The sequence below is a fragment of the Cebus imitator genome, unplaced genomic scaffold (assembly GCF_001604975.1).
Source record: "Cebus imitator isolate Cc_AM_T3 unplaced genomic scaffold, Cebus_imitator-1.0 Scaffold18, whole genome shotgun sequence".
Taxonomy (NCBI): domain Eukaryota; kingdom Metazoa; phylum Chordata; class Mammalia; order Primates; family Cebidae; genus Cebus; species Cebus imitator.
The window spans coordinates 5,929,280-5,949,104 of NW_016107333.1; the positions used below are offsets into that span (position 1 = coordinate 5,929,280).

At 42.6% G+C, this 19,825-nt stretch overlaps 1 protein-coding gene across 7 annotated transcripts in view; it reads right to left on the minus strand.

Moving 5' to 3' along the window:
* The window catches only part of PHF20 (PHD finger protein 20), a 176,320-nt gene that overhangs the window by 103,113 nt on the left and 53,382 nt on the right, over positions 1-19,825 (minus strand). For 6 of the 7 annotated variants that reach the window (XM_017513044.2, XM_017513016.2, XM_017513035.2 and 3 more), the window contains one exon: positions 707-878. In XM_017513044.2, coding sequence (XP_017368533.1) covers positions 707-878 — 172 coding nt within the window. Of the gene's footprint in view, positions 1-706; positions 879-1,842; positions 2,071-19,825 lie in introns of those variants that run through there. The other variant, XM_017513070.2, reaches the window with a different exon arrangement.

The following is a 19,825-nucleotide window of genomic DNA, read 5'->3' on the forward strand; positions in this document are numbered from 1 at the left end:
TTGATCTAGAAATCATTCATTAATTTATTCAACAGATATTTACTGAAGATTTACTATGTGCCAGGCAGTGTTCTAGAAGTTAGGGACACAGTGCTGTAAAAGAGAAATAAAGGCCCCATTCATCATCAATATAGCCTCAACCAAGTTAGTTTATGAGCTGTCATTTCTTTTTTTTTCCCACCCCACCCAAATCTCATTTTGCATAGGAGTTGTCATTTCAATCACATCATCCAAACATGAAAACTGGGATTCTGGCTAAGCGCGGTGGCTCACACCTGTAATCCCAACACTTTGGGAGGCCAAGGCAGGCAGATCGCTTGAAGTCAGGAGTTCAAGACCAGCCTGGCCAACATGGCGAAACTCTGTCTCTACTAAAAATACAAAAATTAGCTGTGGTGGGCACCTGTAATCCCAGCTACTTGGGAGGCTAAGGTACAAGACTTGCTTGAGCCTGAGAGGTGGAGGTTGCAGTGAGCAGAGATTGCCCCACTGTACTCCAGTCTGGGTAACAGAGCAACACTCCGTCTCAAAAAGAAAAAAAAAAAAGGATTCTGCAAGAGCCCCAGGTGTCATAGAGATCTCAGGGCTACAACTATAGGCCTAAATAAGAACTGGTCCCTGCTGCTACTGAACATCAAAGGCTGAAACACAAACAGCCCAATAGCTGACCCTGAGTACTACAGAACTTCCCAGATTTGTTACTCACAGAAGATCCATCCTCTTCATGTAAGCCCTCTTTCCTCAGCTGTATTTTCTCTAAAGGGCGTAAATAAGGACTGTCCCAGCAGAACCACTCGTCATAACGATGGTTCCAACGCTTGAAATGGATGAGTACTTTTCCTTCCTCGTAGTCAATGTCTTCTATGTGAGCTGGATACCTGAGTCAGGAAAAAAAAAATTAACATTCCTTTAATACCCACCCAAAATATCCAAATACCCATATTGGTACATTTCTAAACCTTTTCCCAAAGGGGAAGTTTACCAGGCCTACTATTTAGACACTCTGTGTAATTGGGTCAAATCACAAATTATGAAGGGTAACAGATTTGAGGTCCAAATCCAAACCTGCATATTCCTTAGTTTATGAACTATTAAATTAAACGTTCAGAGTCTGAGTTCCCTCATGTAAAGTGGAAGAAGCACACTGGGTTGTAGTGTGGATTAAACAAGATGACATATACAAAGGACTTGAGCACACAAGAGGCAGGAAGAAAACATTTAACAACTAGATTATATTTTACATGTACCAATAAATCAGAATGACCATGCAACCCAGACTGTATCAGACAGTCTCAATCTTAAACATTTTGTAAGCTATATAATGGAATACTACTTAGTTATTAAAAAGAACAAGATTATTTTATCTGTCAAGATATGGAAAGCTCTCCCAAGATATACAGTTATATGATGCAGAACATTGTATATGCTAAGGTATTGTTTTGTTTTGTTTTGTTTGTTTGTTTGTTTATTGAGATAGCATCTCAGTCTGTCACCCAGGCAGAAGTTCAGTGGCGTGATCTCGGCTCACTGCAACCTCCCTCTCCCTGGCTCAACTGATCCTCCCACCTCAGCCTCCCAAGTAGTTGAGACTACAGGCACACACAACCATATCCAGCTAATTTTCATATTTTCTGTAGAGACAGAGTTTCACTATGTTTCCTAGGCTGGTCTCAAACTCCTGGGCTCAAGCTACCTGCCAACCTCAGCTTCCCAAAATGCTGGAATTACAGCATGAGTCACCACATCTCGTTTATTTTTTAAAGAGGAGAAAAAGGATATGTATTCACATATGCATATACATGAAGTATCTGGAAGGATGCACAAGAAACTAACGATGATTACCTGTGGAAAAGTGGGGTTAGTTCAGTAGATGGTCTCTTTCAACCTCCATTCAACCTTCTTTCTAGATTGAGAGTTGGGAAAATCAACAACTACATTTCCCTGACTTCCTTACAATTGGTAGCCAAGGTCATGAAGACCCTTGGGTTAGTGGCCAGATCCAGTACAAGGCCTATCAAGGTTCCACATAGACGTAAATCATTGGAGTATCCTGTTGAAATGAAGATTCTAATTCAGTATGCCAAGCTAGGGCCTAAGAGGTTTCACATGCTCCCAGATGCCGCTGCTGCTGCTGGTTTGCAGTAGCCAGAGCCTAATGTCTAATCATTAGTTTCATGTGTATCAAGCAGCAGTAGTGCAGATGGCAGTGCCAGCAGTGACTTCCTGACCTCTACATCACAGCTGTAATTATGGGCCTTTCAAAATGATATTCTAAGGGCAGCCTCCTTGAGTCCCACCCTTCCAGCCCTTCCAACAACTTTATTAAGTACCCAATTTCCTATGTTAAATCCTTTTATGGTTAAAATATTCAGACTGGTTTCTGTTTTCAGCATTTATCCCCGACACAAGAGAGGTACCTGGATGTCAGGGCGGGGGGTGGAGGGGTGGTAGTGGCAAAAATAGGAGGAAGACATTTGCAGTATACCTTACAATACTTTCTTATTTCAGCCATATAAAGGTATTGCTCATTCCAAAAAATAAATGGTTAAAAATAAAGAAAAATATTGTATGCAGTTGCTCTCTGAAAACACTTGTATTAATCAAATAGCTATTCTAGATTGAGAAAGTTTACATTCTATCCGTATTTTCTCCCTGCAACCTGGTTTGTACTATTTCCTTCCTTTCTCATATCCAGCACCTAGTACAGCGCTGTCCTAATAAACACATGCTACCTGAATGAACAGTCCTGCTTTCTTGTGTCTGTATACTGTGTACTTTTTAACCCTACACTACCATCCTCTAAGGTAGTTTGCTTGATGTTAACTTATTGTAGTACCTTGTACATATTAGGTAATCAATAAATGTTTAGCAAATGAATTCCACTCTTCTTATTCTTCCCAAAGGTCATGTATTCTGTCAGTTTATTTAATTCCAACATTCTCAGGCTCCAGCAACCTATTCCAATTTCACTCCTCAAGTTCAGGCCCCCTTAATAAGTGTGTATTAATAGCAAATAAATTCCACTCTTCTTATTCTTCCCAAAGGTCATGTATTCTGTCAGTTTATTTAATTCCAACATTCTCAGACTCCAGCAACCTATTCCAATTTCACTCCTCAAGTTCAGGCCCCCTTACTGTGTATTCCTCACAGAGGGCTGGAAGGGTATGTTTTCCATAATTCCCAATGCTACTATACATGCATTAATTGCTCAAACATATTAACAGATGACATAAAAAACCCTGAAATTAGTCTTCCTACTCAAATCCAACTGACAGTTGCTATAAATACAAGACATCTTGACAGCAGACTGGCTAATTGTCTGATCTGACAAATTAAATACTACAACTGAAGGAGACAAGAGAGTATTCCCCAAATCCACTCCTCTCTGTAAAATGGGGAGAAGGACATGAATATGGCAATTATATATCTCTTGCCCTCTCATTCATTCAGCTTACCTGAGGCTAGTAAACCTGTCTAAAATAGCACAAGCTGTCCTAACATATTCCTATTCAAACCACTTTTTTTAATGGTTTACTATGTCTAGCAACAATTTTCTCACACAGGGTTCTTGGACTAAGGCAGGAAATTTTCTTCACACAGAAATCACTTTTCTTTTTTTGAGACAGGGTATCACTCTGTTGCCCAGGCTGGAGTGCAGTGACACAATCATGGCACACTACAGCTTTGATCTCTTGAGCTCAAGTGATCCTCCACCTCAGCCACCAGAGTAGCTGAGACTTCAGGCTCACACCACATGCCCAGCTAATTTTTTGTTATTTTTTTGTAGAGGTGGAGTCTCACTATGTTGCCCAAGGTCTTGAACTTCTCAGTTCAAGTATCCTCCTACCTCAGCCTCCCAAAGTGCTGGGATTACAGGCATGAGCCACCATATCCCACTTGAAATCACATTGTTTCTAATTTTTGGTATTTAAATATACCTTTTAAATTAAAACTATAACAAGTGTTTGTTTTTAATACCCTTCCTAATATTACACAGCCTTCAAAAAGAATAAATCAGCTGTATGTACAGACATTAAAAGATCTCTGCCGGGCGCGGTGGCTCAAGCCTGTAATCCCAGCACTTTGGGAGGCAGAGGCGGGTGGATCACAAGGTCAAGAGATCGAGACCATCCTGGTTAACACAGTGAAACCCCGTCTCTACTAAAAAAAAAAATACAAAAAATTAGCTGGGCATGGTGGTACGTGCCTAAATCCCAGCTACTCAGGAGGCTGAGGCAGGAGAACTGCCTGAACCCAGGAGGCGGAGGTTGCGGTGAGCCGAGATTGTGCCATTGCACTCCAGCCTGGGTAACAAGAGCGAAACTCCATCTCAAAAAAAAAAAAAAAAAGATCTCTAAGAAATGTGGGGGGTAGGCCGGGTGTGGTGGCTCATGCCTGTAATCCCAACACTTTGGGAGGCCAAGGCGGGTAGATCACGAGGTCAAGAGATCGAGACCATCTTGGCCAACACAGTAAAACCCCATCTCTACTAAAAATACAAAAAAAAAAAATTAGCTGGGCATAGTGGCGCTCGACTGTAGTCCCAGCTACTTGGGAGGCTGAGAGGCAGGAGAATCACTTGAACCCAGGAGGCAGAGGTTTCAGTGAGCCAAGATCGCACCACTGCACTCCAGCCTGGCACCTGGTAACAGAGCAAGACTCTGTCTCAAAAAAAAAAAAAAAGAAAGAAATGTGAGGAGTAAACATAAGATGTCAAACAGTATTTGAACGTACTACCATTTATGTGGGGGAGGGAGAGAGCCAATACAGTCATACTGTTTTTAAATGTGTGGGCTATCTCAGGAAGGACGATCAAGTAACCAGGTTTGCCTCCTGGGAGGGGAATCGGATAGTTTTAAGGAATTGGAAAGGAAGTATGAGACTTATTTTATTCACCATATATCTTTTTGGACATTTTGAGTGCTGTACTACGAGCACATATTAACTATAAAAAGTACATAACTATGTACTTATTTTAAATGTCCTTATTTGGCAAAATTAAAAGTTGGCAACCTCAGGGCAAACCTTAAATTCTTTTGAATATGTATTGTTCAGAAGTCAGGATTCACAGAATCAAGTGTGAACTCCTAGGCCAGCAACTCCATCGCTCTGAAGGGTCTTTAGGTCCTCAGCTAATGTAATGCTTCTCCCTATGCTGTGAGTTGTTGACAAAGAAAATTTAAAAATAAAATAAAATAAAAGCTTCTCCCTCATTCAAAAAAATTTTACTGAGCACATGAATCCCACTCTCTGCTGACCTAAACAAACCCCTCCAAGAGGCTCAACAGTAGCCAAGGGACAAAGTTTTCAAAAGAGAAAGTTGTCCTCCCCACTTCCCTAAAGTGTGACAAAGATGCCAAGTGACTTATGGTGGTGGGGACCTAATCACATTTCAGAGAAGAGGGAGGCTGCAAAAACCATCTTAGACATCAACCTGGTAAGACTTAGTGGATCACAAATGCTACCTGCCTTAGGGACAACTTAGCTTCATCAGTCAACAAGAATTTATTAAGTGCTTTTGATCTGACTAATGAATTCTAGGTCTTGGAAAGGATTATACAAACATGTGTTCTGGCCCCTGCCCTTGAGAAGAACTAGACAAATAAAGGAATTAGGCTTTATAACTATTAGGCTGAACCACATTTAATTGCTGATAATCAACTGCTTTTTTACCTGCCAAAATAGCAATTTTATCTGGTTCAACCCAAATATTTGGATAACCATAAAGCAGGCTGAAGACAATGAGGCAAGGTTAACAAAGGAGATGTGAATGCAATTTGTACAGGCAGAAAAAGGAAGAGAGAATTTTCTAGCTTTCACGTGCAATTAACAGCCACTGATGAGACTCGAATTTCCAAACTAACTTTGCAGCTGGGAGTTACATTTCTAACCAATGGGAATATTAACCAAAAAGGGGAAGATAATCAAACTAATAACAAAAATCAACTTTTGGAAGGAGACAGGGACTAAGAATAGCCAAGAGATTTTTGCTATAGTGTGAATTTTACAAAGATTTAGTCAACTATTACTTGTGTAGGTAAAAAATACTTTTTCGTTATTTTTTTTGTTTTGTTTTTTGAGACAGGGTCTTACTCTGTCAGAGTACAGTGGTGCAATTTTCACTTACTACAGTCTCACCCTCCCGGGCTCAGGTGATCCACCTCAGCCTCCTGAGTAGCTGGGACTACGGACTCACACCACCATGCTTGGCTAATTTATTTTATTTATTTTTTTTGGTATTTTTTGTAGAGGCGGGGTTTTGCCATGTTGCTCAGGCTGATCTCAAATTCCTGGGCTCAAGAGATCCACCGGCCTTGGCCTCCAAAAGTGCTAGGATTACAGGCTTGAGCCACTGCACCTGGCCAAAAAATACATACTTTTAAAAGTTTTTTTTTTTTTTTTCCATTTCCACAATCAAATCAATGGTATTGCATAAATTAAAAGTTTTTAAAATTTTTTAAAAGTAATCAACTGATAGTTTCATGAATATTATGTTTATGTGCTGCTATGGCATATTACATGGCCATAAGAAAGAATGAAGACACACTATATGAACTGATATGAAAAGATTTCCGTGACACATTAAGTTTTTCAAAAACAAGCTACAGAATTTTTCAAAAACAAGTACATATTTTATGATACCTTTTGTGTTGTAAAAGAGGAAAATAAGAATATTAGCTGGGGCATGGTGGCTCATATCTATAATCCCAGCACTTCTCGTCTCCCAAGACGAGAAGAATCACTTGAAGCCAGGAGTTTGAGATCAGCCTGAGCAACACAGCAAGACCCCATCTCTAAAAAAAAAAGTTAAAAAAAATTATCTAGGAGTAGTGATGTGCACCTGTTGTCCCAGCTACTCACTCAGAAGGCTGAGGGGGGAGGATCACTTGAGCCCAAGAGTTCAAAGCTGCAGTGAGCTATAATTGTGCTACTGCACTCTACCCTGGGGACAGAGTGAGATCCCATTTCAAAAAAACAGTAATAATAAATTTTGAGAATTTTCAGCCTTTGTCAAGAAGATTATAAAACTTTTTTTCTTTCTTTTTTTTTTTTTTGAGATGGAGTCTCGCTCTGTAGCCCAGGCTGGAGTGCAGTGGCACGATCTCGGCTCACTGCAACCTCCACCTCCTGGGTCCTGGTTCAAGCAATCCTCCTACCTCAGCCTCCCAAGTAGCTGGGATTACAGGCACGATCTTTTCTTTATTCGTTTTTTTGAGACAGACTCTCGCTCTGTTGCCAGGCTGGAGTGCAGTGGCGCGATCTCAGCTCACTGAAACCTCTGCCTCCCAGGTTCAAGCAATTCTCCTTCTTCAGCCTCCTGAGTAGCTGGGATGACAGGCATGTGCCACCACGCCCAGCTAATTTTTGTATTTTTAGTAGAGACAGGGTTTCACCATGTTGGCCAGGATGGCCTGCATCTCTTGACCTTGTGATCCGCCTGCCTTGGCCTCCCAAAGCGCTGAGATTACAGGCGTGAGCCACCGTGTCCAGCCAACTTTTATCTTTTTTTTTTTTTTTGAGACAAAGTCTCACGCTTGTCACCAAGGCTGAATGCAGTGGCATGATCTCAGCTCACTGCAACCTCTGCCTCCCAGGTTCAAGCAATTCTCCCACCTCAGCCTCCCGAGTAGCTGGGACTACAGGTGCACACCACCATACCTAGCTAATTTTTTTGTATTTTTAGTAGAGATGGGTTTCACCATGTTGGCCAGTCTATTCTCAAATTCCTGACCTCAACCAATCTGCCCGAATTGGCTTCCCAAAGTGCTGGAATCACATGTGTGGGCCACCGTGCCCAGCCAAATTTTTGTATTTTTAGTAGAGACAGGGTTTCACCATGTCGGCCTGGCTGGTCTCAAACTCCCAACCTCAGGCAATCCACCCACCTTGGCCTCCCAAAGTCCTGTGATTATAGGTGTGAGCCACTGCACCCAGCCTCTTTTATTCTATAAAGAATTAATAGATTTCTTAAATTTAAGTTATCATTACCCTGCTAGAACAAATTATATTTGGTTTCACTCATCATTCATTTAATAAGTCTCTACTTGGTGCTCCAGGATTTTATTGACAAGTTTTGTACCTCTTTTATAAACGAGATCTGTCCAAGTTTCCTTGTATTATGCCCTTCCTGCCCAGTTTCAGTATTAGGCTATGTTAATCTCATAGAACAAAATGGAATGCTTTATTTCATTTTCTATGAAACCACCTACACTGAGGGCCTTCTCAGAAGGTAGTTCTTTATCTACCTTTCCCATCACCTCTACAATTGCTAGTCTGATCAAGTTTCCTACCTCTTCTTTAGTCAATTTTTCCTAAACTAATAAGAGTTTAAAATGATAATCAGATACAACTTAAATGTTCAAAAATCACGTTTTCCTTTGAAGAAAGAGTTCAAGACTCAACAGAAATGTTTCAAACTCAAGTTACAAACAAGATTTTTAAATGGCTAACATAAACACAAGGCTGCTAAGCACTTTACAAGGCAGGAACTATGCCTTATTAACTTCATTATTCAACAAACATTCTGGAGTCTATATTATGAGACAAATCGCTAGGTCCTGGAGACACAGAATAATGACCAATCATCAGAGCCCCTAGGGTAGAAAGAGCCCAAAGAGAAGTTTGATGAGCTCCATGGGATTTCCCACTCCTCTCCACAAGCAGAAAGATCAGAAACACTCTGGATCTCTGGAAGAAAAGAGAGAAAAAGAAGCATAGCTCTAGAATGAACCAGCCTGCCTAAATCCCATAACCAGGACTAGAGGGAAGAGAGGCATTATCTCTCCTCCATGTCCAGCCCAGGGTAGACAGTCTGGGTTTCTGCTGCTCTCCCCTGCCCGCTTCTAAAGCACCTGAATAACCCCTCCCAACATTTTTTTTTTTAAGAGATGGGGTGTCACCATGTTGGCCAGGCTGGTCTCAAACTCCTGACCTCAGGAGGTGATCCACCCATCTCAGCCTCCCAAAGTGCTGGGATTACAGACATGAGCCACCACGCCTGGCTCTACCACTCCTACCTTTTTATTTTTATTTTACAGAATCTCACTCCGTCACCCATGATGGAGTGCAGTGACATGATCTCAGCTCACTGCAACCTCTGCCTCTCAGGTTCAAGCGATTCTCCTGCCTCAGCCTCCCAAGTAGCTGGGACTACAGGCACGTGCCACCACATCTGGCTAATTTTTGTATTTTTAGTAGAGATAAGGTTTCACCATGTTGTCCAGGATGATCTCGATCTCCTGATCTCTTGATCTGCCAGCCTTGGCTACCCAAAGTGCTGGCGTAAGCCACCACAACTGGCCTATTTTTATTTTTTACTTCATTCTAGAGCCCACATTAAGCTTTTTCATCAGAGTCCCATTTTTACTAACTAGAGGGTTGGGAAAGGCTTCAGAGAAGTCTTAGCCTTTGGATCAAACCTTCAGAGATCAAGAGTCTAAATCTTCCCCAGAGTATCCTACATATATTAGACATTCAATAAAAGTTCATCAGATGTACTTTTTAAAAAGATTTGGAGGCACAAAACAGCAATAGGAATACATAAACAAACCAAGATGAATCATCAAAATAAACCAGTGATATCCATATTGTAGATATCAACAGAACAAACATACCCCAATATGGGAACTGTCAATTTGGAGGGGATATACGCACATGGTGATCACCATGACAAAATTTGTCACAAAACTGTTTTCCAAAGGCCAAACAGTATGAAAAACTCTTTTTTTTCTTTTATCTTTTAAAAAAAAAAATTTTTTTATTTTTATTTTTTTTTAAGAGATGGGGTTTCACCATGTTGGCCAGGATGGTCTCAATCTCTTTACCTCATGGTCAGCCTGCCTCAGCCTCCCAAAGTGCTGGGATTACAGGTGTGAGCCACTGCACTGGCCAAAAAACTCTTTAATCTAAAATTCAACCTGGTCTTTGTTGGTTGTAAAGGCGGGGGGGAGCAAAAATAAATAAATAAATAAATAATGAAAAAATAATTCAATTTGGAGAGGACAGATGAGCAAACATTCATAATAAACAAGGTTACCATAACGAGCTTAATTTAAGAAAGTAGTATAACTGGTCACTAAGCCACCCAAGAAGCCACAAAAGACCAGTATAGCCAATGTCAAATGGAAAAGGATAAGGAGAATGAACAGAAATCAGCAGAAGAAAAATTCATTGAACCATAATTCCACAGGCATTTTCTGAGTACCTACTCTGGTACAAGGAGTATACCAGGGTTTAGAAATACAGAACCAGCCAGGCGCAGTGGCTCACGCCTGTAATCCCAGCACTTTGGGAGGCCAAGGCAGGTGGATCATGAGGTCAGGAGTTTGAGACCCGCCTGGCCAACATGGTAAAACCCTGTCTCTACCAAAAATACAAAAATTAGCTGGGCATGGTGGCAGGTGCCTGTAAGCCCAGCTACTTGGGAGGCTGAAAAATGAGAATCTCTTGATCCCAGGAGGCAGAGGTTGCAGTGAGCCAAGATCACACCATTGCACTCCAGCCTGAGTGACAGAGCAAGACTTCGTCTCAAAAAAAAAGAATAAGAGAAAAAGAAATACAGAACCAAATCTTTTTTTTTTTTTTTTTTGAGACAGAGTCTAACTCTGTCACCCAAGCTGGAGTGCAGTGGCGCAATCTCGGCTCACTGCAACCTCTGCCTCTCCGGTTCAAGTGATACTCCTGCCTCAGACTCCCAAGTACCTAGGACTACCAGCGCCTGCACAATGCCCAGCTAACTTTTTTTGTATCTTTAGCAGATATGAGGTTTCACTAGGTTGGCCAGGTTCGTCTCGAACTCCTAACCTTGTGATTCGCCCACCTCGGCCTCCCAAAGTGCTGGGATTACAGGTGTGGGCCACCGCATCCAGCCAGAACCAAATCTATTAAGATACGTGATCACAGCAACTGGCAGAGGATAACAGACCTTATGTTACAAGACACAGTGGTCCTTCAATTTGTCAGACATACCACACACCTTCCCATACCGAGTCTGCTCCCTTTACCTGAAACATCTACCCCTGCCCACTCCTCCCAGGCAACATCCTTATCCTCCTATAGCCTCAGAATCTCTGACTACACTATTTCAAGTAGCCCCCATTTCCTTCCGGTCTGTGTCAGTTTCCTACTTATTTCTTTCATAGCATTTACCCCAATCTGTCATTATTTCATTTGTTTGTGTTTATGGCCTACTTCCCCAGGAAACAACAGGCACCACTAGAGGCCTCTGTCTCTTGTTTACTACAGTGTTGTCTGGGAGAATAAAAGTATGTCTATAGGTACAAATAGTTGTAATAAAGTATAACAGGTGCAACAACAGATGACTCCTTAAGGTAGAGTAAGATATAGAGGAGTAAAAGGGAAGAGGGAGAGGAAAGGGATCAAGTGAGAGGAGGGGCCAAGATAACTCTGGGGAAGAGGAGACACTTGATCTCCATTCTGAAAGATGAGTAGGCATTTTCCAGCTGATCAAGGAGGCAGTGAAGCTGGGGAGAGGATGTAATAGGAGTAAATCAGCATAGTACAGAAGTAAGAAAGCAAAAAAGAGGACAAGGAAATTCAAGTGGGTGAAAGAAACAATAACTCCATTTGAAGGCCATGGAGGATCTTATGGATGGGCTGCTGAGCCCTAAATGAATGTTTGCCCAGAGCAGTCCATGGACCACTGGGTGTTGTGAATACAGAGCTGCTGGTCCACAAGGTCTACATGAGAAATGAAGAATATTACATTGTGCTTTTCTGTAATCTGGACCCTTTATCAGAGCTTCCCAGCTGAGGTACCACATATAGGTTACAAGTGGGCAATGACATGAAGAACATTGATATGCCAGATTACCACCATGTAATCAAGAACTACTAGAAAATTTTAATGTGTGAGCCTGGCGATGTGGCCCTTACCTTTAATCCCAGTGCTTTCGGAGGCAAAGGCAGGAGGCCAGGAGCTCAAGATCAGCCTGGGCAACATAGGGAGACCCCATCTCTACAAAAAATTTTTAAAATTTGCCGGGCGCGGTGGCTCAAGCCTGTAATCCCAGCACTTTGGGAGGCCGAGGCGGGTGGATCACGAGGTCAAGAGATCGAGACCATCCTGGTCAACATGGTGAAACCCCGTCTCTACTAAAAATACAAAAAAATTAGCTGGGCATGGTGGTGCATGCCTGTAATCCCAACTACTCAGGAAGCTGAGGCAGGAGAATTGCCTGAACCCAGGAGGCGGAGGTTGCGGTGAGCCGAGATTGCACCATTGCACTCCAGCCTGGGTAACATGAGTGAAACTCGGTCTCAAAAAAAATAAAAAAAAATAAAATAAAATAAAATTAGCCAGGCCTGTAGTCCTAGCTACTTAGGAGGCTGGAGCTAGGGGATCACTTGAACCCAGGAGCACAATACCACTGCACTCCAGCCTGGGCAAGAGAGTGAGACCCTATTTCTAAAAAAAATTTTATCAGCCCAGCACAATGACTCATGCCTGTATCCCAGCACTTTGGGAGTATGAAGGAGGATCTCCTGAGCCCCGGAGTTTGGGATCAGCATGGATAACATAGGGAGACCCCATCTCTGTGTACAAAAAAATATTTTTTTTAATTAGCCAGATGTGGTGGGTGCATGCCTATAGTCCCAGCTACTCAAGAGGCTGAGGTGGGAGGATCACTGGAGCCCAGAAGGTTGAGGCTGTGATGAGCCATGAAAGCACTTTTGAACTCCACCCTGGGTGACAGAGTGAGACTCAAAATAAATAAATGGAAGGAAGGGAGAGAATGAGGCAGGAAGGGAGGACTTTAGTGTGTATATTTGTAACTAACCTGGCATTTTAAAATCACTCCCAAATAGTAGTTGCAACAACATTACATGTCTGCAAATTTGGCACTCATTCCTTCAAAAGGTAGGTTTTAATTGTTTTATTTTTGAATATGGCCTCATGTCTAATTATTTAAGAAGTACTCTCTACTGTTCCTCAAAATATCTTCTTCACTGTGACATAAAGTCAGTGGCAAAAGTGATGGTGTGGGACTTCCAAAGCTGGGTTATAAAAAGCACTGCAGGAGGACGGGGGAGAGAATATCAGGAAGAAGAGCTAATGAATGCTGGGCTTAATACCTAGGTGATGGAATGATCTGTGCAGCAAACTACCGTGACATGCATTTACCTATATAACAAACCTGCAAATTTTGCACATGTACCCCAAAACTCTAAAGTTGGAGGAGAAAAAAGCAATCTTTTGAATTAATAAAGTAATGGATTATCTAACTACAAAGTTGACGTGAAAAAGAAAAAAAGCACTGCAGCAATTCCACTTCTGGGTATATTTGCAAAAACACTGTCTCAACTCAAAACAAGGACTCAAACATGTGTGTACTCCAGAATTCATAGCATTATTATTCACAACACTCAAAGGCAACCCAGGCCGGGCGCACTCCTGTAATTCCAGCACTTTTGGGATCCACCCAAGGCAGGCGGATCACAAGGTCAGGAGATCGAGACCAGCCTGACTAACATGGTGAAAATCTGTCTCTACTAAAAATACAAAAAATTAGCCAGACGTAGCAGCACACACTGGTAGTCCCACCTACTCGGGAGGCTGAGGCAGGAGAATCACTTGAACCCGGGAGGCAGAGGTTGCACCGAGCCAAGATCGTGCCACTGCACTCCAGCCTGGCAACATAGCAAGACTCCGTCTCAAAGAAAAAAAAAGGCAACCCACCTAAGTGTCTAACACATAAAAGATAAAACGTGCTATTATCCATAAAATGAAATATTACTCAGCCTTAAAAAGGAATGAAACTCTAATACACACTACAACAGAGATGAACCTTGAGGACTTACGCTAAGTGACATAAGCGACTCAAAGGACAAATACTGTATAATTCCATTTAAATGAGGTATCTAGAGTAGCCAGATTAATGAAAGTAAAATAGAGGTCACCAGGAGCTAAGGGGAGAAGGGAGAGGGCAGTTGTTGATTAATAGACACAGGGTTTTAGTTTGGAGAGATGAAAAAAATTGATCCAGAAGCAGTGGCTCACGCCTATAATCCCACCACCTTAGGAGGCCAAGGTAGGCGGATTGCCCAAACTCAGAGGCTCAAGACAAGCCTAGGCAACAATGTGAAACCCGCCTCTATTAAAATACAAAAAATTAGCCAGGCGTGGCGGCATGCGCCTGTAGTCCCAGCTACTCAGGAGGCTGAGGCAGGAGACCCGCTTGAGCCTGGGAGGTGGAGGTTGTGGTGAGCCCAGATGGCACCATTGCATGCCAGCCTGGGCAACAAGAGTGAAACTCCGTCTCAAAAAAAAAAAAAAAAAAAAAACCACACAAAGAAAGAAAAGAAAAAATCTTGGGCTGGGCATGTGACTCACCTGTAATCTCAATACTTTGAGAGGCAAAGGCAGGAAGATCACTTGAGTCCAGGAGAGACAGGGCTTCACCATGTTACCAAGACTGGTCTGAAACTCCTGGGATCATGCAATGCACCTGCCGCAGCCAACCAAAGTGCTGGGATTACAGGCATGAGCCAGGGCACACTGCCAAGGCCAGGAGTTTGAGACCAGCATAAACAACATAGTGAGACCTTATCTCTACAAGAAAATTTTTAGGTCGGGCTTGGTAGCTCATCCCTGTAATCTTAGCACTTTGGGAGGCTGAGGCAGATGGATGACCTGAGGTCAGGAGTTTGAGACCAGCCATGGCCAACATAGTGAGATATCATCTCTACTAAAAATACAAAAATTAGCCAGACATGGTGGCACAAGACTATAATCCCAGCTACTTGGGAGGCTGAGGCATGAGAATCACTGGGAGGCAGAAGTTGGCAGTGAGCCAAGATCGCACCAACTGCACTCCAGCCTGGCAACAGAGTGAGAAACTGTCACCAAAAAAAAGAAAAAAGAAAGAAAAAGGTTTGGAGAAACATGGTGGTAATAGTTACAGAACAGTGTGAATGTATTTAATGCTATAGAACTGTACATCTAAAAATGATCAAAATACTAAATTGTATGTTATATGTATTTTACCACAAGCATATACACAAAGCACTGCTCCTTCTGCCCTACACTCTCAGATTCCCTATTCTAGGTTAAGTGAAGGAACTGAGGCCACCTGTCAGGAACCAGCATCAACTTGCCAGTGCCATCATGGTAAGCCCCCATGGATGCAGCCTTATGAGATCCTGCGCCAGAAGCCCCTGCAACCCCGCATTACACCACTTCTGAATTCCTGGCCCATAGTCACCTAGAGAATAATAAATGTTTATTGTTTTAGGCCACTAAATTTTTTTTTTTAGACAGAGTCTCACTCTGTCGCTCAGGCTGGAGGGCTGGAGCGTAGTAGCATGATCTCAGCTCACTACAACTTCTGCCTCCTGGGTTCAAGCAATTCTCCTGCCTCAGCCTCCCCAGTAGCTGGGACTAGAGGCGCCCACCACCACGTCCAGCTAATTTTTGTATTTTAGTAGAGACGGGGTTTCACCATGTTGGCCAGAATGGTCTCAATCTCTTGACCTCGTGATCTGCCTGCCTCAGCGTCCCAAAGTGCTGGGACTACAGGAGTGAACCACCACGCCCAGCCTAGGCCACTAAATTTTGAGAAAATGTGTTACACCGCAGTAAGTAGCTAAGAAAGTAGCATTTTACTAGACTGCTTTGGTGTCTAGAAATGCAGTCTGTCAATAGTTTATAGGTTAGAGGTGTCAGTCCTCATGTTTTCAGGTTTGAGAAATACTGCTCGAAGCTATAAGATAAGCCAACATGTCCTAGGGCTCCTCCAAGGGAGGGAGGAGGCTGTAAGATAGTAAAGCACTGCCACTGGTAGCATGATTCCATGTGCATGGCCAGAATGCAGAGAACAGTGCAGGTCTCATTCAAGGAAACAGCGATGACATGCCTGCACCGTATAACCTTAAGTCCCAGGAAGGCTTGCCACTCACAGTCTTGCTACCTCTGTGTAAAATTAAGCTGCCTAATACTACACACCATGTACATGCTTACATTAGAGCCAACCAGACAGTGCTTGGCAGGATTTTTTGCTCCTCCTCACATACCAGAAATACTAACTAAAAAAACATCCTGGGACAAGGGAGAAAAAAACAGAAAGGATAACAATTTCCCTCTGAATTCTCACTCCGACTGGTCAGTGTTCATCCACATGGCTATTAATAACCAATGAATGTAGCTTACTCTAGGGTTTGTAAACTATCTTTATCTAAGGTATCTCACTTGACCATCCCATGAAGACGTAAGGAGTCATTATTATCACTGCCCCCATTTTACATTTGTAGAAATGGAGCCTCAAAGAGAGTGACAAGGAAGAGACACAATCAAGATAAATATCCACATCTAACTCTAAACCTGGTGAAGAGCCTTCTGCTCTTAACTGGACTCCACATGTAAACATTCCTGTAGTGACCACATCCACACGAGTGTCTTTTGTCTTAGCCACCTAATAGTCTATCTAACTGGTGACAAGCCCAGAACTTGCCTAAACTTTCCCCCACAGCATTCATACTGCTTCCAGATTCTTTGCCATATAAACAGTATGTCCGTAAATATACAGCACTCATTTTATTTCAAGAATCAGAAAATTAGCCAGGCATGGTGGTACATGCCTGTAATCCCAACTACTTGGGAGGCTGAGGCAGGAGAATCACTCGAACCCAGGAGGCAGAGGTTGCAATGAGCTGAAATTGTGCCACTGCACTCCAGCCTGGGCGACAAGAGTGAAACTTCATCTCAAAAAAAAGAATCAAAGCTTGCCTCTATTCCTGACTCAGGGCACACAACAGAAGCAAAATACTTCTATGCACAAAAGTAACATTCTAAGCCATCACCAGCCTTTGTTGGAGAGGAGATGGTAATGGAAGATATATTTAGTAAAAAACAAAAGGCTGGGCCGGGCGCGGTGGCTCACACCTGTAATCCCAGCACTTTGGGAGGAGGCCGAGGCAGGCGGATCACGAGGTCAAGAGATAGAGACCATCCTGGCCAACATGGTGAAACCTCATCTCTACTAAAAATACAAAAATTAGCCGAGTGTGGTGGTACATGCCTGTAGTCCCAGCTACTGGGGAGGCTGAGGCAGGAAAAATGCTTGAACCCAGGAGGCGAAGGCTGCAGTGAGCTGAGATCACGCCACGCATTCCAGCCTGGCGCCTGACGACAAAGCAAGACTCTGTCTCAATCAATCAATCAATACAAAAGGCTGAGTATTAAACTGAAGAAAAACTGCTGTTTTGAATGCCTTAACTCTTTCCCTACCCCTTCACCACTTCCATTAATCAACACCTGGTATAACAAAGGTCTTTTGATTTGCAGTAGCTTTGAAATTTAAAAAAAAAAAAAAAAAGGTCTTAAATTCATCTTTCTTCTCTATCTCAATCATTTCTTACCAGCAACAACTGAACAATCGGTATGTACAGATGATCCCTAAACCCTCTCTTATCAGTACCCAGCAGAATGCCTGATACAGAGCCACTCAGCAAATATCTTATGACAGAATGAATACTGCCACTTTTCTATTACTAAGAAGGTTCTAAAAATGTCTCTCTGCTGCTTAAATTCTCCCTCTTTAGTTCAATCTCCCACCACTCCTGTTACCTCTCTGGATTTTCAGAACATGCCAAGTTCTTTCAAGCCCTGAATATCTCTGCTGATGTTATTCCTTCTGCCTTCTCCCCTGACACTCTCTTCCTGGAAATCTTTTCATTCTTTAATTTAACCTCCTTGCATATGCCCTAAATTCCTAGCGACTCTCTTCCTCATGATAACTGCCACCTAATCCTGGTTATTTCAGACTCCACATTCTTCATTCCTGTACCCAGACAGCTAAATGTGGCTAGAGAAAACACTCAGCATGCTGTTGGGTCTCACTTTAAATGCATGTCTAGGCTGGGCATGATGGCTCATGCCCGTAATCTCCGCACTTTGGGAGGCCAAGGCAGGCAAGTCACCTGAGGTCAGAAGTTCAAGACCAGCCTAGCCAACATGGTGACGCCTCATCTCTACTAAAAATACAAAAATTAGCTGGGCATGGTGGTGGAAGCCTATAATCCCAGCTACTTAGGAGGCTGAGACAGGAGAATCACTGGAATCCAGGAGGCAGAGGTTGCACTGAGCCGAGATTGTGCCATTGCATTCCAGCCTGGACGAAAAGGGCAAAACTCCGTGTCATTCTTACATATATACATACATATATAAAATGCATATCTGCAAACAGAAATTAAACAGTAATTCTCTTTGTGGGTAGAAGAGGGATAAAAAAGCTTTTGGGGGCCGGGCATGGTGGCTTATACCTGTAATCACAGCACTTTGGGAGGCTGAGGTGGGCAGATCACGAGGTCAAGAGCTCAAGACCAGCCTGACCAACATGGTTAAACCCTGTCTCTGCTAAAAATACAAATATTAGCCGGGCATGATAGCACACACCTGTAATCCCAGCTACTCAGGAGGCTGAGGCAAGAGAATCACTTGAACCCGGAAGGTGAAAGTTGCAGTGAGCCGAGGTCATGCCATTGCACTCCACCCTGGGAGACAGTGCAAGACTCCAACTCAAAAAAAAAGGGGGGGGTTGAATTTTATAGCATGTAAACTATATCTCAATTTTTTAAAACAATTAATTAAAAGGCGAGGAAAAAAAGAATCCCACCAAATGCTGGCAACAATGTAGAGCAACTGGAATTCTCATACATTGCTGGTGGAAATGCAAAATGGTACAGCAACTCTGAAAAATAGTTTGGCAGTTTCTCGCTTCGTTAAACAAATACTTACATAACCCAGCAATCCAACTCACTGGTATTTATCCAAGAGAAATGACAATTTATGTTCTCACAAAAACCTATATGCAAATGTTTATTCATATTAACCCAAAACTGGAAACAATCCATATGTCTTTGAATGTGTAAATAGATAAACTGTGGTATATCCATACAAAGGAATACTTACTACTAGCTTCTAAAAGCAACAACCTTTTATTTTTGCTCATGCAAAAAAATGGGTCTGTCTCAGATGCATTATGCTCTAAGTGTAAGAAGCTAAATCCAAAAGGCTATGTACTGAATAATTCCATTATAACACATTCTGGAAAAGGCATATCAGTGAGTGACGGGAGCTGGAGGTGCCAGGAGAGGCTGATTACAAAGGGACATGAGGAAATTCTGTGGGTAACAGAAGTGCTTTATATCTTTCCTTTCTTCCTTTTTTTTTTTTTGACACAGGGTCTCACTGTATCACCCAGCCTACAGTTGGAGTGCAATGGTGCACTTACAGCTTGCTGCAGCTTTGACCTCCTGGGCTCAAGCAATCTTCCTCCCACCCCAACCTCCTGAGTAGCTAAAACTACAGACACACACCATCACACCCAGCTATTATTATTTTTTATTATTTATTATTTTTTTTTGGAGAGACAAAATCTCATTATGTTGCCAGGCTGGTCTTGAATTCCTAGGCTCAAGCAATCTTCCCATATTGGCCTCCCAAAGTGTTGGGATTATAGGCATAAGCCAACATGCCTGGCCTATATCTTGATTCTGGTGGGGTTTGCGAATTGAATTGGGCAAAACTTACTGTATTCTGAAAACAGCGAATTTTACTATGAGTTAAGCATCTCAAATCCAAACATCCAAAATCTGAAACTTTTTGAGCATCAAGTTATCTTTTTATGCAGGCAGATCAACTGAGGTCGGGAGTTTGAGACCAGCCTGACCAACATAGAGAAACCCTGTCTCTACTAAAAATACAAAATTGGCCAGGTGTGGTGGCACACGCCTGTAATTCCAGCTACTGGGGAGGCTGAGGCAGGAGAATCACTTGAACCCAGGAGGCAGAGGTTGCAGTGAGCCA